The sequence below is a fragment of the Staurois parvus genome, unplaced genomic scaffold (assembly GCF_062004578.1).
Source record: "Staurois parvus isolate SC_StPar_1 unplaced genomic scaffold, SC_StPar_1.0 ptg000025l, whole genome shotgun sequence".
NCBI lineage: Eukaryota > Metazoa > Chordata > Amphibia > Anura > Ranidae > Staurois > Staurois parvus.
This window is the reverse complement of record NW_028317821.1, coordinates 15,181,405-15,206,362: the sequence shown is the minus strand read 5'-3', so window position 1 is coordinate 15,206,362 and position 24,958 is coordinate 15,181,405. Positions and strand designations below refer to the sequence as shown.

At 40.9% G+C, this 24,958-nt stretch overlaps 1 protein-coding gene across 1 annotated transcript in view; it reads right to left on the bottom strand.

The window, feature by feature from the left end:
- Nucleotides 1-24,958, bottom strand: part of LOC149471955 (dynein axonemal heavy chain 3-like) — a 344,597-nt gene that overhangs the window by 317,922 nt on the left and 1,717 nt on the right. The window contains 1 exon segment of the mRNA XM_089651978.1: nucleotides 16,662-16,803. Within this exon segment, the coding sequence (XP_089508104.1) occupies nucleotides 16,662-16,803 (142 nt within the window).

Below are 24,958 nucleotides of genomic sequence, written 5' to 3'. Positions count from 1 at the left end.
TGTGCAATCTTTGCAATGGTGAAAAGTGCCATTGCAACAAACCTCAATGAGTCCAGTATGAGATGGTAATGGTGGGAGGCCTACAATGGTGGCAGTAGACATTAACAGTGCCAGGCCTGCTATAGTAGAAGGTGGTGTTATGGTTGCATATGGATGTGCTTATAAGAGCCTGAGGTTGCCAATTGTCTATTAATTAATGGATTGTTCATTATAAAAAATGGGTGTTTTGCTCTTATCCATAAAAGTCCATAGATAGGAGCAAGCCCCAGTAAAAAAAGTCCCAGCCACTATTAAATAATCACCGCACAGCAATTCTGGAGCCAGGTGATTCAAGTTAAATTAAGCTTAGGGAAAACTTGAGCCATGATATGCTAGAAATGTGGTTGGCTCTGAAATGTAATGTCACAGGTCTTTGAGTCAGTAATTTGTGGAGCACTGGTCCTTCAACGTCTGCCTGCTGTTCTTGTTGTCCCTGTGCTTCTTGTAACCCACATGGAAGAAAAATATATTTGAAATATATATAAAAAATATTCTTCCCAAATATATTGACATATATTTGAAATACTACAATTATGGCCATATTCAATATATTTCAATATATTTCAATAAATATATATATATTTAATTACAAAATATATGAATTTAAAAAAAAAAATACATTTCAAATATACTATATGTCTTTAAAAATACAAATCTACATGTTTGGAATGCATTTACAAATATATATAAAAATATATGTTAAAATTACTTTTTCTATATTAAAAAAAATCTGAAGAATATATTTTAAAAAAATTCTCAAAGGGGCACCTCTCACCAGCAGCGCCCGTACTGGAACCCAGGCTCTCCCATTCCACCTGGGAGCCCATGACTACAGAAAACTGCTTCCTCCGTGAAATCAGAAGGAACTCTGTGACAGCTGTCATTCCTTGGCTAGTGTAACCAAGGATGCAGCTATTCAAACCCAATCTATGTTTAAATAGTTACACTGAAAGGCAGGGGAGACATTGGGGGACCCCCAATGTCTCCATAAAGAGAACCTGTCACTTTCCCATTCCATCACATGGGGGTTGTTAGCCACCTTGTGAGGGCAATATAGTAACAAAAAAATTGTATTAGACAAATAATTATTTTAAAAAAAGTATTAATCCAGTCACCCCAGCACACAGCCTATATTAAATGCCACAATGAGAGCAATAATTCTAATAATTAATGGTTACCTCGAAACTTGTGACTTGTAAAGGCTTTTAATGCATTATCTGTAGAGAATTTCTGGAACCTTTTTTATGATTCCACGGACATGCACAATTTTAAGATTTGACATGTAGCTATTTACTTGACCCAACCCCATCTTTTATATTTTGCCAAACAGTGGACATAATATTGTGTTTGTTTGCACTAAAATTCATTATAGTGTATGTTTTCTTGAAAATATGTGTTTGATAAATAACTACTCAAATTTTGTGTGTCTTAACAAATTGAATCTACTATTATTTTATATCTCAGGGTTCCTGCTTTTATAAAATATATACTTTTTTTTGGAGGGGGTTACAAAAAATGAAAAAAAAATAGCAGATTTTAGCATGTGTTCAAAAATGTAAAAAAAAGTGTACTGGTAGTTAGACACTACCTGTTAAAATAGAGGTATTAATAGCATATATTTACAAATTTTTGTGGAAGCAACACTGCTTCATTAAGGTCCCTCTACAGTGTGGTCTATAAATCTAGATTAAAGTTGGCTCCACAAACAGCAAATGCATCACAAATATTAAGCATTATCATTCATGCACAAATGAATGGAAAAATGCCTAAACTGATGGCCTGTAAAGACTTTTAATCCTATTAAAAAATAATTTTAGGCCTCAAAATTAGTTAAAACTATCAAGGAGAATGTTTTCTGAAAGCAAGTGCCTTGAAGAATAAAATAGTGGTAGTTCCAATTTTTTGTGTCACACTATATTTGTGCAATGATTTATCAAGCATACATCTTCAGTAAAAAATATATTAAAATCAATTTTATTACACAACGTTTGGTAAAATATAAAAGATGAGGTTGTACAGAGTATATAGATATCCAACATGTCAAGCCTGTGCAATAGTGACAAACTCAAGTTCCCCAAATATTCATTTGGTATTGCTTTTAAAGCCCTTTCAGGTCATCAGTTTAGGATTAACCATGAATAATGGAGCTAGAAGTATTGCTCTCACACCAGTCTGTGGAGATATATAACATGTGTTACACAATCAACGTTTTCAATGTTTGTATGTGTATGTCGGGCAGGGCAGGCTCAAAATATATGGTGGGTTTTAAGTTATTGGAAGTAACTTTTTTACACTTTTATCACTAAAACTTTATTTATATTACATAAGGAACCACAATTCCCCAATGTGACAGCCAAACCCAAAAGTGATTTAATGCACATTAATGTTCACTGGCCTCCCTCCCCTCTACTCAAATGAATGTGCCATGGGGTTCTGTAATTTTTCACCCTTTCACAGGTACAAGCAATTTTAAGGCTTTACATATTTGGTGTCTATTTACAGTACTTGACTCATCATTCATATTTTATTGGTTCATGTGCTTGCAAAGATACACATATGTAGGTCCTCAGTTCAGTTTAGTTTAGTTTTATGTAGTTTTAAAACAGAGCTCTTTTAACATTTGAACATTTATACGAATTCTGGCACCAAGTTTTGCTTTGATCGTACCAATCATGTTTAGGCAAGTTAAAAAACAAATTTAAATGATCATAAACATTTCAAATACATGTTCGGAAAAATGCCAGCAGTGTAAAAGAGACACTGACATAAGTGATAAGCACACAGGAATCTATCTGGAAAATGATAACAGAAATTCATTCTTCTGAAGGTGACAGGTAGTGTAGATGAAAATAAAATTTTGTAAAGACAAGGAGAAACAACTTCAGAAAATAGGCAGACAAAATTCAAATGGAAAAATGTTATAAATCAACATGTCATGTATTGCAAAGACTGATATCCAACACAATGTTTACATTAGGACACTTCCCAGATTTGCAAGTGTGAACGTTGGTGCAGTTTAAATCAAATCTAGATTTAGTCATTCATCTCCATCTTCTCCCTTACTGCCATGGCTTCTTTGACTATATGGCTGTGTGTACAGGTAGATGGTGAGACATACATGCATAATAATGTGGAAAAACAGCTCACTAATGGTTGTTCTGACTATCTAGCACTTCCTAGACTCTGTATGTTCGGTGGATACTTTCATATATCAGTCTGTCTAACCACCATTTCCAACGTAGCCCTGACTTTTGCCAATTTCCTGAGCAGGGATGAGGTTTGGGCTAAAGTAGAATTCAGTCTGTTTAGCTTTTGGTGAATTGGAGAACTAAATGAAATGTTCAGCAGCCCACCATGCCGAACCTCCGGATGCAGAGTGATGTGATACATTTAGCTACAGTATTACTACCAATGCTAAATGCGACAGCTGCCCACTCAAGCTGGTTGTTAGGAAGCCAGTGGCCATTCCTGCCTGGCTCATTTACCTGTCATCATGGACTTCATTCCCCATTTATAATAACAATTGTTCAACCAATTGTTAAAAAAATGTCCTGTAGTAAACTTAATGGCACATGTACCACTTCACTTGGTTTCTCTGGCATCTCTTCCAGCAACCAGCTGCTGCTGTCCCTCAGAAAATAAAAAAGGTAAGATACTAAACTAGACTACCCTGGTGCCAGTAGCGTTCTTGTGTATAGCACTGGGCTGTGCTGGTGTCAGTAGTGCTCCTTTGCAGAGAATTTGGCTTTGCTGAAAGCAATAGTGCTCCTTTGCAGGGTACCAGGCTATGTTGGTACCAGCAATCCTCCTTACAGGGTACTGAGCTGTGCCTGCACCAGTAATGCTCCCATACAAGGTACTGGGCTATGTTGGTACTAGTCAGGGGCGGACTGACCATTTGGAAATTCAGGCACTGCCCGAGGGCCCGGGGTCAGTAGGAGGCCCCATGAGATGCCCCTGGTACCTTTTTCATAGGCTTTTTTGAATTTGGGCAAGGACACAGGGGCCCCATGATCAACTATTGCCCGGGGGCCCCATGAGTTGTCAGTCTGCCCCTGGTACTAGTGGTGGTTCTATGCAATGTCAGACATCCATTATATCATGTGGGTGAATATGAAATATGAACAGACTATTGCAAATCTGTTGGCCCCTTATACACGTATTTTTTATGTTCTAGTGGGGGGGGGGGGTGTTAGCAATGTTAAGGGCAGGTCATAATCAAACACTTCCAGAATGCCAATTTTTAACTGGCATATATGTAACCTATATAAAATCATAGTGAAAAATAAGAAGGCATCATCCACAATTGTGAAAAAAATTTTTTTGTGCAAAAACAAGAACCAAAGGCAGCTGCCCTTTAAATGTACAATACAGCTTCAATATGTGCAAGAAATTCGAAAAAGATGCTAACCTTTCACCACAATTAAACGTGTTCATATCATATCATAAAATATTTCACAGTGCAATCAAAAAATGTTCCATTTCAATACACAGTCCAAAAAAACAAAGTCCAGCACAATAAATGCAGAAATTCCCAATCATCGTGATCTTATCGCAGTGATAAAGCTCTTCTTTAAAACACAAGAAAGGTGCTCCTCACGTGCTCAAATTAATTTCTCACTCACCAGATAACATCAGTTATCAAAGCAGCCAACAAGCATTACATGTCAATTCCAGTATGTATGGTAACAGCTCATCTGCGTGGGAATACTGAAGCCAACCAACTCATCAATGTCATAAGTTCTCGTTCACCCAAAAAAGTTTAACAAAGAAGTTTAACAAGAAAGTCCAAAAAGAATATCCATAGTGTAGTAAATTTTATTTAAAAAAATGGTTAAAAACAAGGTGTATATGCACTCATATGAAATAGGTACCTATGGGGCACCAATGCAAACAGCTTACTGAGGGAATCCTATCTGTCTTCCTCCGCTAGCAACTATGGAGCCAGTGTGCGTTCCAAGATTCTGGATGTGATGTCAGAGGACTGAATATGATGTCAGTGGTTCAGCCTCTATGCATTTTGAGCAGCTGCATGTCCTCGGGAAGGTGTGCATGGCAATTTGGCATACAGTGAAAGAAAGTAGTAGAATCATTTGCAAATGCCTGGTCAACATTTACTGTCTATGCCCAACTCTAATTAAATGAAGTCAACATATAGCTAACAACAGACATGTTTCTGTTAGATGACTGTACCATTGCAGAACTGGTCCTACTTAAAATTAACTTAATCTATAATCTAATGCAGCCTCAGGATCATAGAACAGTCAACCCCAAGTGCATACTTGCATTTATGGTTTATCTCCAGAGAGCCTGAATATCCCTAATGATGCTCTATAATGCAATGACCAACACAGATTCCATGGTCAATCCCTACTTACCTTCTGTCCAAGCCATCTTATTTAATAGCTTATGTGATCCACAATTCAGCCTCACTGGTCAATAGGAATATGGGCTGTGGTATTGGGGGATGGGAAAAGACAAGGCACATATGGAGGATACCTGGACACTCTTAACATAAGCTAAAAATGTGAGTAGGCATCTGGAGGTTTATGCTTTATGGACCTGAGGGCTCTTTAGAAGTTAAGGTGGTTCCAGAGCTTACTTTTTATGTATATTTGAAAAAGGAGTCATGGGGAAAATCAAATTATACACTTGCCTCAAATGTAATAATGTGAAATAGTATTCAATATATATATTTTTATGAAGATGTATTGAACAGCAAAAGGCATAGCTGTTATAAATAGAAACGCAAATGTTTGGGTCATTTCAGATATCTGATAGGGAACATTTACAATGTATCATTACTTGACTTACTGAAATATGAAGTTGATTTGTATAACATCCATGAAAATGTAATCTTAACAAATACAAAATCAGAGGCCATTAAAACACTTTAAATACCCCACAGAATCCATGACACCACATTAATTAAACTATGCTCAACACTGAGCACAGTAACTCATATTTATCTCCACAGATTTAGAAGTGACAGATGATCATCATTAAGGAGATGACAACATGATGTATCTGACATTAGCTGTGAAATTTGAGCTAATTTCTTTCACAAGTAATGACACCTAGATATAGTGTATTGCTTTTTTATATATTTCTAAATTATGGTTTACTTCTAAAATAGGCTTCAAAGAAATCCCCATGAATATATGTGGCAATGTTTGTAACTTAACTGTAATAGCTTCCTACAAATATCTTTATTAGTCAAATGGAATTTGTTAATGACTTTTACTTACTGTTTGTAATAAGATTGACTGAAGAATATTGCCAGCCCCAGATACAGTGATTGATCTGAGCTAAAGTGGTTAAGGTGATTGTATAAGTGTAAAATAACTCTAGAAGTAGGGGGTTACCCTCGAAAGCTTGCCCTAACTGTTAGTGCAAATAAAAAAGTATTATTGACAGTACTCGACTGAGCTAAAGTGGTCGACAGTTTAGAATACAAATATATAAATACTTACAGTTTCTTTTATTATAGCTATGAATAGCTAGTCACTAATGACATTATAGAGGCAACCATAACATTTTTATGATTTACATAATCTTTTTTTTTTTTCCAAAAAACAAAGTTTATTGAAAACAAGATACAAATTATCACACGAAAATGTACAGAGGAAAGGCACATAGGACAAACAGCAAAACATAAATCATACAAAGGCAAATGAGGTCCAACGCAAGACCAAACAGTGTGGATGAACTAGGCCACGACAGGGTTGTGCCTGCAATATTCAGGTATGCTTGTCAAGTGCTAAAAATAAAGAGACGTCTGGCCTTCCACCATAACGTCTAGCGATAAAAATCTGTAGGGGGGAGAAGAGCAAGTACGATGCCTATGTGAGAGTCAATACTACAGAAGACGATGGTGGAATTGTGCGAATGTAGGAGTAATTGTCGTGGGAACCGCGAACGAATTGCGGGAAGTGATGCTGACAGCATACTCAGTGTGCTATCGGAAAAATTGTCCAAAACGTGTAAAATCATATGAAAGAAAAGAAAAGAGAAGGCGAGAGAAAGAAAAAAAAAAAAAAAAGGGAGGGACAGAAAGAAGAAGAGGGGGAGAGAAAGAAGAAAAAAAAAAAAAAAAGGGAGGGGGGGGGGAGAAAGGGAAGCAAGTGGGGAGGGCAAAATAAGAGAAGGGGCAACCGTCAAAAAGATCTTATCCTCCAGACAAACAGTAGCGGGAGCGGGTGGAACCTAAGCTATCATCGGCGTCAAAGGAAAGCGTGTGTAACACAGGGGGGAGTATGATGGCACCCTCAGGTCAAATACCACTAAAAAACACTATCAGGAAGTCCAAATTAGGTTTTAGACAGGTTGGTCCATGAGGGATCGATACTCCGGGGTAGTCAGAAAATGGGTCCAACAGGCCCATACATGAGAGTATTTCGTAGGAGTATCGCGGGCAGTCGCAACCAGTTCTTCCATGTCCGCCGTTTTACCCACTCGAGTGAGCCATTCACGGATGGAGGGAGAGCGTGTGGAGCCCCATAGAACCGGAATACAGAGTCTGGCTGCGTTGATCATGTGCATGGCTAATGATTTAAAATACTGAGCCCTGGGAAGGGAAGAGTGATGGAGGAGGAATTGGGCAGGAGAGAGAGCTAAGGGTAAGGTAGTTATAGACACTACTAACCTATGGACCTCCTGCCAAAATGGTTGAAGAATCGGGCAAGACCACCAAATGTGAAGAAAGGACCCATCTGGGGTCCCGCATCTCCAGCAGCTGTTGGGGAAGGCGGGGTTAAAATGATGAATTCTTGAGGGAGTTCGGTACCATCTAGAGGCTATTTTGTAGCTGTTTTCTTGTGTCGAGACATTGAGGGAACATTTATGAGAGTATTGGAAAACCAGGTCCCAGTCTGAGTCCGACAGCTCAGCATTAAGATCTCTCTGCCAAGCCCGACATGCGGGGAGGGAGTCATAAGACCGGCTCTCCACTAGAAGTGGGTAGATCTCCGAGATCAGATGTTTCCGCGGTTCAGCCTTCGCGCATGCAGATTCAAATGGGGTAAGAGAGCGATGCCAGTTATGAGGGGGTTTATGAGAGAGCAGATAATATCTGATCTGGAAATATACCCAGAAAAGGAATTCGCGAATACCCAGGCTTTCCTGCAGTTCACTGAGCGTTTTCACCTTGCCTTTGTGGAGAAAATGTTTCACTAAGATCTGTTTGTGCGGCCAGTGTTTCATTAAAAAGTCTTTATGCATCCCAGGGGGGAAGTCAGGGTTGAGGCGTATAGGGGTCAGGGGGTTGGGTGTGTCAGAAATGGCTGCAGATCTACAAGCCAATCGGAAAATTTTTAACGTAGGTCCCACCAAGGGATGGGTGAGAAGAGCTTGTGGCGTGTGTTTCGGCGAGAGCCAAGGAATCGATGCCAGGGGGAAGGGCGAGCAAGCATTCTCTATAGATATCCAGTCTTTAGAGGCAGTATGAACGTGCCAATCAACTATCCGGGAAAGATGACAAGCCCAATAGTAGCGGTAAAGATCAGGAAATCCTATGCCCCCTTTAAGTTTAGAGAGGGTTAGTTGGGAGTAGGCAATACGCGGACGTTTGTGGCTCCAAAGGAACAGTGAACACAGTCTTTTGCAAGATGCAAAGAAAGCAAGAGGTAAGTGAATTGGTAATGTTTGGAAGAGATACAGGAGACGGGGAAGTACATTCATTTTAATGATCGCTGCCCTTCCAAACCATGAGAAACAGGGACGGTGCCATTTATTGAGGTCTTCTTGCATAGAGCGAAAAGCGGTAAGATAGTTTTTCACATAAAGGTCATCAAGGTTACTGGTGAGCTGGATACCGAGATAAGTTAGGGAATCCCTTTCCCAATGAAATGGGAATTGGGCCTCACAAGCAGAGACTAGCTCAGCAGACAAAGTAATGTTAAGGGCGGCAGATTTGGAAAAATTAATTTTAAAATTCGACAAATATCTGAAAAGGGCAAAGTCTTTCAGTAGGTTCGGGAGGGTGATGTGAGGGTCCGCCAGGAACAAGAGAATATCATCCGCATAAGCTGCAAGCTTATATTCCTTGTCTGCCACCGTGATTCCTTTAACATCAGGGTTTAAACGAATTTTCCGCAACAGGGGCTCAAGGGATAGGACAAACAAAAGCGGGGAGAGGGGGCATCCCTGACGTGTACCGTTCCGTAGATGAAAGGAGTTTGACAGATGACCGTTCACCCGGACCCGGGCAGTAGGTGCAGAATAGAGGGCCATTATAAAGTTAAGCATCTTCTCACCCAGACCCAGTGCCACTAAAGATGCGTTCAGGTAATCCCAGGCAATCCTGTCAAAGGCCTTTTCTGCATCCAAGGAGAGGAAAAAACCCGGAGTGGTAGACCTGCGAAGCCAGTGGTGGAGATTAAGGGCCTTGATAGTGTTGTCCCTTGCTTCTCTACCAGGGATAAATCCTACTTGGTCCAAATCGACCAGGGAGCAATGCAAGGGAAGAAGACGATTAGCAATGATCTTCGCGAATAGTTTGACGTCCAAGTTCAGCAAGGAAATGGGTCTATAATTGGAGACCTGGGTGGTGTCCTTCCCGTCTTTGGGGATAACTGTAATGTGAGCCTCCAACAGGTGGTTAGGCGACCCTGAAGGTTGAGCAAGAGTGTTAAAAGCAGCGAGAAATGGAATACCCAGTATATCTAAAAAAGATTTATAATAGGCTGCTGAAAAACCATCAGGGCCCGGGCTCTTCCCCGGTTTCATCTGTTTTACTGCGGATTGCAGTTCAGGGAAGGTGAGATCAGTTTCCAAAGCGTGCACCAGATCCTCTGAGAGGGCAGGTGAACCGTAGAGATGGAGAAATTCAGAGATCAAGGCAGTTCTAGATTTGTCCGTATGGATAGGGGGACGTTCCTGAGGGAGGTTGTACAGAGATTTATAGTAGCGTTCAAAATGGGCGGAAATATCGGGGTTGGATGTAGCCTCAATGCCATCAGAGCCTCTGATTTTATGCACCGTCATACTAGCCCATTTTTCACGAAGAGCTCTGGCTAGAAATTTCCCGCTCTTGTTTGCGAACTCGTAATACAGCTTATGTAAAAGAATGAATCTTTTTCTAACCACCTTACCCAGTTCCGTGAGAAGCTGTGTGCGTGTACTCGTGAGTTCCAAAAGGGTCGACGCAGCCAGAGTCTGTTTGTGTACTCTTTCCAAAGAGCGGATTCTATCTGAGAGGAGCTTCAGACGCTCCTGTTTGGCTTTCTTACGTCTCGTCGCAATGGCTATGAGGCTGCCCCGAATGACACACTTGTGGGCCTCCCATCGTGTGATGGGTGAGGTGTCTGACGAGCTATTCAAGGAAAAATATTCAGCCATATTAGAGTGGAGCTCTTGAACAATAGCGGCATCTGCAAGAAGGGAAGCATCCAAACGCCAGTATTTGGAGCGCGGGTGCGAGATGGGAAACCGAAGCGTCATGGTGATAGGATGATGATCGGAAAGGACCATCGGTTCTATGGTAGCAGCATGGAGGAGAGGGAGATCTGGTTGCGACAGAAAAAAATAGTCTATCCTAGAATACTTATTGTGTGGTGGGGAAAAAAAAGTTCAGACCTTTGATATTAAGTGAAAGGAGTTTCAGAGACAGTTGTCCCGGTTGTGAGGTGGAAGAAAGCATGACTGCTGGAAAGCGAAGCCTGAGTCCGAAGCTTCGGTATGCCGAGGATTCGGGGGATGGGAAAAGGAAGGGGGGAGGGGAAAGAAAAGAAGAAAAAAAAAAAAAAGAGGGGGGGTGGAAAAGAAGATTATAGATAGGATACGGCTTGAGGAACAGACCCGCTGTTCCACGTGAGAGAAAGAGAAACAGAAAAAGGGGAAAAGGACGGGAAAAAGGAAGAGAAACACAAAGATAAAAGAGAAGCTCAGAAAAAAGATAAAGATAGAAGCCGAAAGAAAAGGATCAGTGGAAGCTCGCCGAGCTCACTGTGTGGGGAACGAGGTCGGCGTAAAACCAGGAAGTGCGCATCCGCCGGCCGGTAGCCCCCTATGGGAAATTATATTTTAAAAAAAGGCAAGAATAAGGGGGCAGGGTTCGAGAGAGATAAGAGGTGTCAGGAGTCCGCAGGGGTGGAGCACAGAGAAGGTTTGGGTACCGGTCTTCCGTGGGGGATGAAGTGTTATGTAACATGCAGAAGAAGAAGACCTGGGCAGATTTATTAGAAGCATCGCAAGTAAAATGTTGCGGAGCTAGGGGTCTAGCTACACTTAGTATTAAAGAAGTGTAAAGGCACATACAGAGTGAACGCATTGGGAAGGACAGCCTAAGCCAAGGTGAGCGCAAGACAGTAAAGGGGCACCTCGCTAAACGGAGAACAGCGAAAGACCCCTGCACATATTACAGGCAAACCGCATCACAAGGCAAAAACATAACAAGTCAACATTATCAAAACATGAATGAGCATGACAAGAACAGATAAAACGTCAATAAGCCCCTGTTCAGCAGTTACCAATGAAGCCCCCTAAGACCAAGGCCCGTCATCAAACCCACAAAAATATAAGTATCAAGGGGACTAAATAAGACACAGGAAACCCCCCTCCCCCTCCCCCCACACACAATTATAGTAGCTGGCGCCCTCAGGGAAGCAAAGGGGGCGAGCATCACCTCTCTTGGAATGGCGTAGGAGTGGGGAGGAGGAGGCGGAGGGAAGAGAGCCTGGGGGTGAGCAAAGGCACACAGGCCCTCAGGTATGCCATTTCGGCCAAGTGAAAGCCGGGCTGGAAAGAATGATATGGTTCCATGTTGAAATGGCTAACCAGTAGCGGGGAGAGGTGGCGCTCATCTACCCAACCAAACTCCACTGACTATACGAACAATAACACTCCCCTAAAAAAAAAGCAGTTACCCATCCCCGTCTACAATAATCACCTCCCCTCAGACCACCCCCCGGCGGAATTTGAAAGACACTAACATATACACACAGAAAACATAAAATATACGTTACAAATTGAGCAGTAATCACTTCCGAAGGAATGGGAAGGCCAGGCGTTCCAATGTCCACGGTGAGGGTGGGGGGGGGTGAACAAATCATCACAGAACAGCCCCAAGCGAGCAGCAGGACGTCCGCAAAGACATGAGGGCGAAGTTCAGAGCTTGCCAGGAAGACGAGGCTGGAGGACCTTCATTGCCCAGGATGCATCCAGATGGTAATTGGAGATAGAAGGCTGGGAGACGGCACAAATCGATAAGCAACTGGAGGTGGAGGACTCGCTGTGGAATGCAGAGAACTAGGTGACGAGTAGCAAGGCAGAGCCCAGAAACTGTTCCCTCTTGTGGTAGGACGAGTCAGCTAGAATGAGGTCACCACCCGACCTCTTGGAAGGCAGGAAGGAACTGTGGAGGCCCAAAATTTTTCGTATAGGATAGTGACAGAGTCCCAGGAGTCGCAGGCTGTCATCTTGACGAATAAGTAGGAAAGGCAGTAAAGTAGGAGTCCGACGAGCATTGATCATAGAGCGCCAGTACACAACTGGAATATATGGGGCGAGTGGATGAAAAAAGGTGCGCAGTCACAGTAGAACGTAAACACTCAGCAGTGTATGCATCGAAGAAGCAGTGTTGAGGGAAGGACAGGGACCATTAGGTTTCGCGTTGTGGCCTCCTGTGCGCTGGAGAGGCCGTCGGGCTAAAGGTAGTCGTGGCGTCCCCTATGAGGGGTCTCGGAGGGGTCGATGGGGCCATCCGCCCTCTACGATAAGACTGACCAATCCATAGCACTATCCTCGGCTACCAAATCCTGGGATAGCGGTAGTCTCATGGAACTGAACCAATCAGGCAGGTCAATCAGTGGGATGTCTATGGAGGCACAGAAAGAGGGCAGTTCTTCAGGGGTTCGCAGGTTGTAAGAACGACCACCAACTTGTACAGAGAGACAGAAGGGGAACCTCCATCTGTACGGAATGTTACACGAACGTAGCGTATCCAGAAGAGGGCGTAAAGCGCGCCGCTGGCGTAGGGTGGTGCTGGATAAGTCCTGAAACAATTGTATTTCTGTCCCCTCATATAGAAGGCGCCCTCTGTCTCTAGCACATCGGAGGACATCTTCTTTGAGCGGAAAACTTACTAGGCAGCAAACGATATCCCTGGGTGGGTCTGCGTCTCCCCTCCTGGGGCGGATCGCTCTGTGCACACGTTCGATGTCAATCGGGGTTACTGGCGGGCGACCAAGAAGGTTATTGAATATGGCCATTGCTGCCTTGGGAATATCGGCATGTTCTACTGATTCTGGGAGACCGCGGATTCTGATATTACGCCTGCGGCCACGGTTATCTAAATCCTCAATATGCCTGTGGAGTTCTCTGATAGTGGAAGCGTGTACCGTTGACTGATGTTGTAAATCAATAATGGCGGATCCAGTTTGCCTGGATGCGGATTCCACGTGTTCCAATCGCGAACCCAAGGCCCTTAAATCATTATGCAGATCCCCCAATGCTGCAGTGAGTGTGGCTGTCAGGGTGGCCTTAATGTCAGCTGCCACAGCCTGAAGATCCCTTAGGGACAGAGATTGTGAGGCAGGGGGGACATCATGCTGAGGCACTGTGTCTGGGGCTGCCTGCCTATCAGAGCAGGGAGGGTTAATAGTGTCAGCAGCCGTAGAGAGGGGGGGGAGGGGGAAGCAGCAGGAGAAGGAGATGGCTGCGGCCCTTCCCTTTGCTGCTGGGAGCGGAAGAGCTCCTGTATGTGTCTCCCCTGCACACCCTGGCTCCGTGGGGAGCGCGATCGGGCACCGGATGAGGTCCGGTCATGTTTCCCCATATCTTGGCAGCTCTCTCTCACCCCGCTCCGTTGTGCGTCGATTCAGAGGGATCCGGCCGGCGGGAGCTCCCTCACTATGCGGCCATCTTCCAGCCGCGGCAGACCACGCCCCCAATTTACATAATCTTAGAAGAAATTTTTTTTTTTAATAATGATTAACTGATAGCTAAACAAAAGATTTGCTTTAACAATGTGTACTGACTTTTTTATTCTAATATTGCTATATTGCGCTGAAATCTAACATAGAGCTTTTTTTTTTTTAAAAAAATGAATCTGATATATGGGTAAATTGTAAATATACACTGCTCCAAAAAATTAAAGGAACTCTTCTTTTTAATCAGATTATAGCATCAAGTCAATTAAACTCCTGGGATATTGATCTGGTTAGTTAAGTAGCAGAGGGGGTTGTTAATCAGTTTCAGCTGCTTTGGTGTTAATGAAATTAACAGCAGGTGCACTAGATGGACAACAATGAGACAACCCCAAAACAAGAATGGTTTTACAGGTGGAGGCCACTAACATTTTTTAACTTAATCATCTTTTCTGACTGTTTTTCACTAGTTTTGAATTTGGCTAGGGTCAGTGCCACTACTGGTAGCATGAGGCGATACCTTGACCCTACAGAGGTTTCATAGGCAGTCCAACTCCTCCAGGATGGCATATCAATACGTGACATTGCCGAAAGGTTTGCTGTGTCTCCCAGCACAGTCTTAAGAGCATGGAGGAGATTCCAGGAGACAGGCAGTTAATCTAGGAGAGCTGGACAGGGCTGTAGAAGGTTCTTAACTCATCAGCAGGACTGGTATTTCCTCCTTTGTGCAAGGAGGAACAGGATGAGTCCTTCCAGAGCTCTACAAAATTATCTCCAGCAGGCCACTGGTGTGAATGTCTCTGACCTAACAATCAGAAACAGATTTCTGTTTCTCTAGTGGGCCCTGTGCTCACTGTCCGGCACCATAGAGCTCGATTGGCAATTGCCACTGAACACCAGAATTGGCAGGTCCGCCACTGGCACCCTGTGTTTTTTTACAGATGAGAGCAGGTTCACCCTGAGATGGTCTGGGGAGGCAAATCCATGGAGGGACACACAGTCCTCTACAGGCTAGACAATGGCACCCTGATGGCCATTAGGTATCAGGATGAAATCCTTGGGCCGATAGACCCTACGCTGGAGCAGTGGGTCCTGGGTTCCTCATGGTGCACAGCAATGCCCAACCTCATGTGTTGAGAGTATGCAGGCAGTTCCTGGAGAATGAAGGAATTGATACCACTGAATGGCCCCCATGCTCTCCTGACTTAAATCCAATAGAACACCTCTGGGATATCATGTTTCGGTCCATCTGACGACGCCAGGTTGCACCTCAGACTGTCTAGAAGCTCAGTGATGCCCTGGTCCAGATCTGGGAGGAAATACCCCAGGACGCCATCTGTCATCTCATTAGGAGTATGCCCCAACATTGTCACGCATACATACAAGCACGTGGGGGCATACAAACTACTGAGTACTATTTTGAGTTGCTGCAATGAAATTTTGGCAAATTGGACTAGCCTGCTGCATCATTTTTTCACTTTGATTTTTGGTGTGCCTTTGAATTCTGTCCTCTGTAGGTTGATAATTTTCAATTCCATCAAACGATGGGGCATTCTTACGTTCCTAACACATTACCCAGTCCATATCAGTATAGAAACCCAGCATGATATTTTCCCCATTGAGATCTGATCTGTTTTCAAGGTGTTCCTTTAATTTTTTTGAGCAGTATGTAAATTACCAAAATTCCCAAGTTTGATGGCTATACCTTTTTATACTTATTGAAAAAGGTCCTAACTAAACATTTCTTAAAAAGATTTTAACAGTATGAATGCAAATGTTATAATTGTATGCAGGGGCGGACTGACAACTCATGGGACTCCTGGGCAATAGTTGATCATGGGGCCCCTGTGTCCTTGCCCAAACTCAAAAAAGCCTATGAAAAAGGTACCAGGGGCATCTCATGGGGCCCCCTACTGACCTCGGGCCCTCAGGCAGTGCCCGAGTTTCCAAATGGTCAGTCCTCTCCTCGTTGTATGAGTCACTTGTAGAAACAACAATTGGTGATAACACCAATTGATACCAAGTTGTATTATTCAATGCATTTTTTATGTGTATACACTGTTAAATGTTTTATTCCATATTGCTGCACAGGAGAAGAACATATTGATATATGATTTTGTAGAATATCTGCATCATCTATTCAATTGTTGCATTGGGGAGAAAATACATAATTTAACATGCTTTAAATATATATGATGCCTATACATTTAAAAAACAATGAAATATGTGAAATAAAGTTGGTGTTAAACACAAATATCAAACTCTCAAATGTGACTCAAACACAGGAAAGTGTATATGGTCAAATCTGTACAGTCTAGGCACATATCATGGATATGTAATGTTGGGTTTACATACCGTTTAATATACAGCAAAAAAATAAAAGATTTAAATTCTGACCTCTTGCTGAAGAGTAACAATGGGATTCCTTTTCTTACAATGTTGGACTACTGTGGCATTTACAGATTTAACCTGCTGAGAGTGAAATCTATACTTCTAGAAAGCTATACTCTAACATCAGCACTCAATGTATCTACTGTAAGCATTTGGACTTCAGTCTGCAGAGCTATAAAAACCAGGGAGCTGTAGAAGGTAAGTATCCCTCCATGTTATTAGGAGAGCCACAAACTGATAAGGGATTTCCAGTTCTCAAGGAAATAATTTTTAATAGTGCACACATAGGTGGGGGTGATAGTATTACTGTAATGGCTTGTGCATCCAGATTCAACGATGCTATATTTGTCATCATACTGAACATACCGTGGACATCGATGGTAATCAGAGCACCCAGTGTTATTCGTTCCATTTTTGTTAACCTTCCTCGGACTAGACTGACAATTTCATCAATTTGCTCACTGCATTGTTTCACAAAGTTTTGCAGTCCTCTTTTCTGATCAAAAGCCTGCAATAATATGGAAAAAAGCACACAAATATAATGTAAGGATTTGCTGCAAATAATGGCATCTATTAAATTGTATCCATTCTTCTTTCTATCTCTAAAGCTTAAAAATGAAATGTGCTTCTTAAATCATTGCTGTTTCTATTATAAATCAATGGAATGTTTCAAGATATTATTTCATACTTGTGACAAGAAACTTGGAGAGTTTTTATTATCTGAGAAGTAATAGAGATTAAAAAAATGTCCATTCTCTGCAATTTGAGACACTTTATGTTGGTTTGTATTACTTATTCCTCACCGCATCCCTTAATTTGTTGGTGGGCATTAAAAAATGGCTGAATACAAAGTTGTACTAGTAATAAAAGTATTTCAACATACTCATTGAGCAAAGCAGATGTCTTCTAAAATACAGATTTATCATAGAAAAAGAAGAGAGAGATCTATTAGTTTACAATTCTGAACCAGGTCAGGCAGTTTCATGCCTTGCGGAAATTTACTGTTCTTTGCTGGTCTTCTAGTTTGGTATATCCTCGTTAAAATAGGGAATCATTCAAAATATTAGCCTTCTGTTAGTAGACACAAAGCTCAATTGTCTTCAGTTGCCTCTCAGTGAGATTTGTATATTGATATGTACCCTATTTATATTCCCCCTTATGAAATCTCTCAAATAAAGATCGAATGCATTCAGGGTGATTTTACTATAACAAGGGGCCCTCTCATGTCACTTTTACTATGAAAAGGTATCTTGTTTGATTAGTGTGAAAAACCTGTATAAATGGAAGTGCATGGTTTTTATTTTAGATAGTTGTTTTAAAATATAAACATTTGGTTTTTAAGCCATCAGTGGGCCACAGAAGAATTCATTTGGCTTATTTTACAGAAATATTTAACATATATTTTCTTGAACTGCATAAAATTGACTTTGCAGAATTCCAAAATTTAACGTGTGTTAGAATATTGTTGATTAATTGCAGCCAAAATGAGGAATTAATGTTGTTTCCTATATTTGTATACAAAAGTCTACTTATTCCAACTTGAAGTGTATGTAAAATTAATTTCTCCTATTTTCTCCATTTTGGTCTGTTAAATATATCATGTTGTTATATATGTTGGATAAGTGCACAGAATAACTGTGGATTTTGCTAGTAACCTTGTGAGCTGATAACTTTTATGTGACAGCACAGTTGTAGAGAAGTCAATCAGCATATCACCTTCTGTACAACCTCCTCGCCCATATAAAATCAGATGAAAAATACTGCTTTCGAAGTGATCGTACTATAATCCGATCATTAGAACACAGCTTTCGTCCGAAATTATACGAACGGACAAACACACAAAAAAAAGTTTTATGATACCAGATCGTACAATTTTTGTATAAATCAGTACAGTATTCATCTGAAACAAATCAGAAGAGCAAGACCATGCATGCTCAAAAACAAAAGAATTATTACAATATTAATATTACAATACAATACAACACATTGCATAATTTCCGAAGTTGTATTCTGTCACACGAGAATTTTCGTAACTTTAATTACCTCTTCATTTTTGGTATCAGACTAGCATGCAAGAAAAAAAAAAAATGGACAATGATTCATCAAATATTCTCATAGTGTGTACCAGGCTTAAGGCCTAGTTAATTTTTTGCATTTGAGTTTAGATACAATTTTGAAGTATTAAAGTATGAACTACTTTATTTATGTAGTTTTGAGTTTTGTGGGGGGGGGGGTTAGTTTTGTGATACTGTTTGGTGTCCTGTTTAGGAAATTTTCCCTCACTTCCTCTCCCAATGACAAAACAGGTAGGAGGAAATCCCCTCCCAGGCTAAACATATACAGTACTATACAATCCAATTGTATGATCTACTTTAGATCGGTGTAATCAGATGCTTTCCCAATTTACAAATGGTGCTGTTTATATCCTGCAAAACTGAAGTGATGAAATGTTCCTAGCTTCCAATTTCTTAGACTATAGAGATTTTTGGCACCATTCTGGTCTCCAATCAGCTCTATGGTCAGCTGGCAGAAACACTGGCTGCATTCTCAGGTTCCCCCGATTGCAAGCTACTGCTCGAGAAGGCCGTGGAAGGCAGCATGGGCATCATCTTCCACTGCTGGTAAAAGCAATCCTGCAGCTAATTAGCCACTAGGATTGCGTTTACATGAAAGCTGATCGCCGGCTGAAAAAACGATACCAGGATGATGGCTGGTCCTTGTTGGGTATATATGCTATGTTTTTTTTTGTATGCAGTCTGTGGGCTGAATAAAAAAAGAGAAGAAATTTCTGCCAGAAAAAGTGTGTGGTATTCCCACCATTAGAATATACCACCCTGCCTCCACCCACTTCTAATGGTACACATTAGGTGGCAATGTGCCACATGCACCAATTCCAAGATTGTACAAATGTCTAAATAGTGACACGCTTGAATAAAAATTGTCCATGTATAAGTGGTACCCCAAATGGAAAAAGGATGACACCAAGTTCCAAGCTATCTTGCCTACTCCCCATGTAGTCTGGAATTCCAGGGGTCTCCACATGACTATCTTTTCCCTCGTAAATCCTAAACTTATATGTATAACCTGTTGCCCTCTCACAGGTCTTATACTGTACATCTTGACCCCGTATCTGGCACGCTTGCTGGGGAGAAATTGTTTGAATGCTAGGCGGCCAGAAAAATTACTGAGGGACTCAACAATGCAGATTTTTTTGCTTGGGAGTATAGACATCTGCAAATTTTTGGTTAAGGTGATTTACGAGGGGCTGAAGTTTGTGAAGCCGGTCAAATTCAGGATCACCTCGAGGACGGCAGAGTGTATTGTCGTTGAAATGCATAAAACACATTATACTCTCATATCTATGCCTGGCCATGGCAGAAGAGAACATGGGCATATGATGAATTGGGTCTGTGGACCAATACAACCGCAATTAATTTTTTTTAGTAATGCCCATATTGAGGGTTAGGCCCCCAAAAAATGGAAATTCAGAAACCGTAATGGGTTTCCATGCAAATGGTCTGGCAGGGTTTGAATTTGGGTTGGCGGCGATAAATTGTGCATATAAATTGCTTTGATCCACAATCAATGCATACAGATATTTCGTGAAAAACAGATCCAAAAAATCAAGGGGAGTAGTTAGATTTGCTGTTTCCACCTGAATTCCAGGTTGGGCAGTGAATTGGGGAAGTACGGGTGCTGCAGAATTTGTGGACTGGTAATTGGGATTTGCAAGCACATCTGGAAGGATACTAGGGGCTCTATGGGCCTGTGTGAGAATTCTTGGTGGTTGTGGGACACTACTTGTGCTCACCACCGCTTGTACTGCACTTATGGGACTCGCCACATCATCAAGTGATACTGCAGTGCTGGTATCTGAAAGACCAGGATGTACTAGGCTGCTGGTGCTTGCCAGTTCACCAAAAGGTAGCGTGGCACTAGTACTGGCACTCTGCTGCATATGAGAGTCAAAATTTACAGGAAAGTGCTAACAGAGATCAGACCTGATTCTGTGAACACTGCAGTTTTGTGTGCAATGTAACAAGTGACAGTGACCTACTTACACTGCGGTTTTGGGGACACTATACTAATGTGAACGCTGGTATAGTGCTGATCTGATCAAAGATATGGATCCGTTCAGACACTATACTAGCAATGGAGGTGTATTGTGTATGAGCTTGTTCCTGGCAAGCAAGGGGTTAAATGTGATTACTGGTGTACTGACTGGCAATCTGACACTGTCTGGGAAGGGCGTGAAAACCAAGGGAGCGTGAATCACGTATATATATATATATATATATATATGTAATTTTGCTCACTGTGCCGCCCTGTAGCAGTATTTCTGCTATAGGGTGGTCAGGAAGCAGTTACAGAAGCGGTTTGTGTTACGGCACTGCATTGCTTTAACTGACAATTGCACGGTCATACAACACTGCACCAAAATTTAATTTACATCCTTTTTTCCCACAAATTGAGCTTTCTTTTGATGGTATTTGATCACCTGTGCGTTTTTTATTTTTTACGCTATAAAAAAAAGACAGACAATTTTGAGAAAATTTTTTTTTTGCAATAAAACATCCAGTAAAAAAAAATAAAAATTTAATTCATCATAAATTTAGGCCAAAATGTATTCTGCGACATGTCTTTGCTAAACAAAATCCCAATATGTGTAAATTAATTGGTTTACGTGAAAGTTTACAGTGTCTACAAATGGCATTATATATACTGGAATTTTTTTTTATACTAAAAATGGCAGCGATCAGCAACTTATGGCAGGACTGAGAGACTGCAGAGGACATTCTGACACTGGGGGGAACTGACTTGGGGTCACTGACATCCCCAGTGACACCAATACAGTAATCAGTGCAAAAAAAAACACTGACACTGTACTAATGGCACTAGGGAGGAAGCGGTTAACATTAGAAGGCAATCAAAGGGTTAACTGTGTGATGGGAATGTTTCACTAGGGGGCAGGGGGGTGTATTTCACTGTAAGCACACTGATCCGGAAGGCTGAGCTCAGCCATCCGGACCAGTGTGCTCAAATTGACAGGGAGGAGAGCTGCATTGAAAACAATGCAACCATCCTCCCTGTCAGTGTTTGCCGGTAATTGGCGCGATTGACACCCACGGCTGTGATCGGCGGTGCGGGTAGGGCGGTCGCTTGCCTCATGTGCACTCCCTACCCAAAATGCAAAATCACGTATCTATACGTGATTTTGCGCAGCGGTGCCGCCCTGCCGCAGTGTATCTACTGTGGCTGGTCGGCAAGCGGTTAAAAAGTAAACAAATGCAGTCACAATAGTTTAAAAAATTGCATAGCCATCAAAAAAGTGATCCTGAAACTGCAGCAATCCCAGTGTATGGAAATTCCCGCCAATGGCTGTGTAGCATGGTGACGTCACATGAAGCTCCACCCAATGAGTTATGTCATAATATGATGTCATCAGGTGTGTGGCTAAATATCAGTCATCACGCTTTTATATACAATGCAATGGCAGAACATTTCCAGGGAAATCAAATAGGAGGAGGATGTCTTTGATACACCTATGCCAGAGAAACAACTCTTTCCGATGGCTACTCAAGACAACATCCTCCTCTCATTAGGCCATAAAATGTTTGGCCATACTGGGGGAAAATTTAGCCCCCATGGCTACACCATGGTTCTGTAGGGAGAAGAACTCACCAAACCAAAAATAATTATGTCCCATAGCAAAATTTAACAATTGGATAACAAAATCACTTTGCTTCAAAGGTAAAGAGCTGTTCAGATCTAAGTAGTACTTGACTGCTTCTAGACCTAGATCATGAGGAATGGCTGCATAGAGGGAAGCCACATCAGCTATAGCTAAAATGTACCCATCATTCCACTTAACCTATGTAAGTATGTTCAAAACATGAGTAGCATCCTTCAAAAAAGAAGGCATTTGAGAAACCAAAGGTTGAAAAAATTGATCTACATATTTTCCAATCCTTGTTAATGAATTGATACCATTAATGATGGGATGTCCTGGAGGTTTCAATGGCTTTTTGTGTACCTTAGGACGATAATAGATTACAGGTATATGGGGGGCCACAGGAATCAAATAAGCTTTTTCTTTTTTATTTAAAATACCCTCATCATAGCTAGGATTAATAATGTTTTTGTAAATCCTTTTTGTACTTGGAACTGGGATTTGATCCCAATGGGACATATGTATTTTGGACAGAAAGGATATTGTTCATCTCCGTCACATAGTCTGCCTTATCCAATACAATACAAGGGTGGGTATATTAATTTTCTTCCCCACTAGATGGGAATACAGCCATCTTAATCAGGAAGTTGATTTATTACTTCCCTTTTTTACACGATAAGAGGAAAGTCTTCTCCCGTTGCATTTTATATAAGAGCGTGGTGACTGATGTTTAGCCACACCCCTGACGACCTCAAATTATGACAAAACGCATTGGCTGGAGCTTCATGTGACATCACCACGCTACACAGTCACTGGCAGGAATGTCCATATACCGGGATTGCTGCAGCTCCGGGATCACTTTTTTGATGGCTATGCAATTCTTAAACAATTGTGAGTGCATTTATTTACTTTTGATACAATTTTAAAGTTTTGGGTATACTACACTATTAGTGCTTATTCCTTGCATGATTTACTGGTGGAAACACAGAGTTGGAGCAGAGTCAAGGGGAGAACCATCTCTGCGCTATAAACCGGATAGTCGTGCGGGGTTAACCCCTAAAGCGCTGCTGGCTTTTTTAATATAAAAGACCAAAAGCTCTGGTCAGAGCTCTTGCATATCTGTGGTTTTCACCAAGATCTTAGAGTTATCTTCCTCCTTTCTTGATTCACTGAATGTGGTTTTTCCATCTCTGTTGATGGTTGGGATTCACTCATTCTAAGGGTTTTTTTTTAGCACAGATTTTTATGTATCTGATGGACTTTAATACTATTTAGCACAGACTTTCGTATGAATTGATGATTCTTAACACTATATAGCACTGCACTTTTTTGTTATTTATTAAAATCCCTGCAATGTACATTGATCACCTAGAAGGGATTATTTTTATCAACAGGTTTGACCTCATAGTACACAGCTTTGGTAAAATATATTGTAAAATCAGATTGTTCAGTGTATGACCAGCTTTAGACAGTTGCCACCAGAAACAATAGCAATTGAAGAAGTTTGGATTTCCCCTCATTTTTGTTTTGGTAACAATAGTCATAGAACAAATAGATTGGAGGGACCTCCCCAACAAAGACACAGACAGCAAAAAAAATCTGACAGGGGTTCCAATCCTTCCCCACCGTAACCAAAACAAAAAAATTTATCTTTACATTTATTAATGTGGGTATCAGCAAATAAATCTTTAAATACAATTTACAAAAAGAGTATAATAGAATTTATTAAATAAATTATTTTAAGAACATTTTTAAGGAACATTTTTACATGAGAAACTATGATAGTTCTTGGTGAATGTTATTTTATTTTTTATGTTTATAATTGTGTTATGTGTTTTTGAATACTGACATTAAATCTGTATTTACAAACAAATATGAAACTTTCTAAAGAAAAAGCCATAAACTCATTGATCATTTTTTGACTGTCTCAATCTAATTTAAAATCTGTCTGCAGAGCAGAGAGTGTTCCTCCTGATTCCTCTGTGTGCATAATTTTGAGCTCCAGCTTTTAACGGTTTGTTCACAATATAGCATGCACTAGTAAGAAGGGAAAAGCAGTCTAGTGCTACATTTTATAGCTGTAAGTGGTAATCATATGCATTGTTTTGTATTTACGTAACTACCTGATGCAAATGTTTATGAGAAGTTTTTCTTGTGTGATTCCTAATTTAAAATAGTCTGGTTCCTTATGATTGCAAGTCATTTTGAGGATTTCTTTTATGTTTAGCGAGATAAACCAGAGGCCACCTTTATGCAGTTTGGTAATACAACAGTGTTATCTGTTATGAAGTGTTGGGGCTTTTTGGAATAATTGTATCACAGAAGGAAATGTGTGGGACAATAGCATATATTATGGAAATTGTTTTGGTGTCCTACATCATCATATGAAATAATAAATTACTTTTTTCAGGAGAAAATCCTTTAAAGGTTATTTTGCTTTTGGATGTTTTATCACTTTTCTGATCATTTCCATCAAATCATAGACGAATATTAACTAGTTATAATCTCTAAACACAATCTGTTAAAATATCCTATTGTTGTTTTATATTTTTTTACATAAAAGGAAACAACATAAAAAGAAATCTAAAGTAAATAAATTAATCAGCACTAGCAAAGCTATAAAACCTACTGTGTGCCCTGGGCTAGAATTTAAAGCACTTTATAGTTGCAGTTTCTTGATCTTGACACTCTATAACAGTTTAGTTACTCTTGGGGAAAAACCTGTTGAATAACCTTTTAAGAGGTTAATAGCCATACGTTTTTTGATGTGCCTAGGTTATGGGAAATCTTTTTAACAGTATGTTGAGTTGCAAATTAATTGACAACCAATGCTATGAATGTTCATGGCTCAGTGCACATACACAGAATAATACAATGTTAAGACAGTCTGATTAGGTCAAAGTAAAACTAGTTGCTACTACTGAGTTTCCAAAAGGTTCTTTTATAGTTTAGCATGGCTGTTTTACGTTATTCGAAGTGGTATTTTCAACAT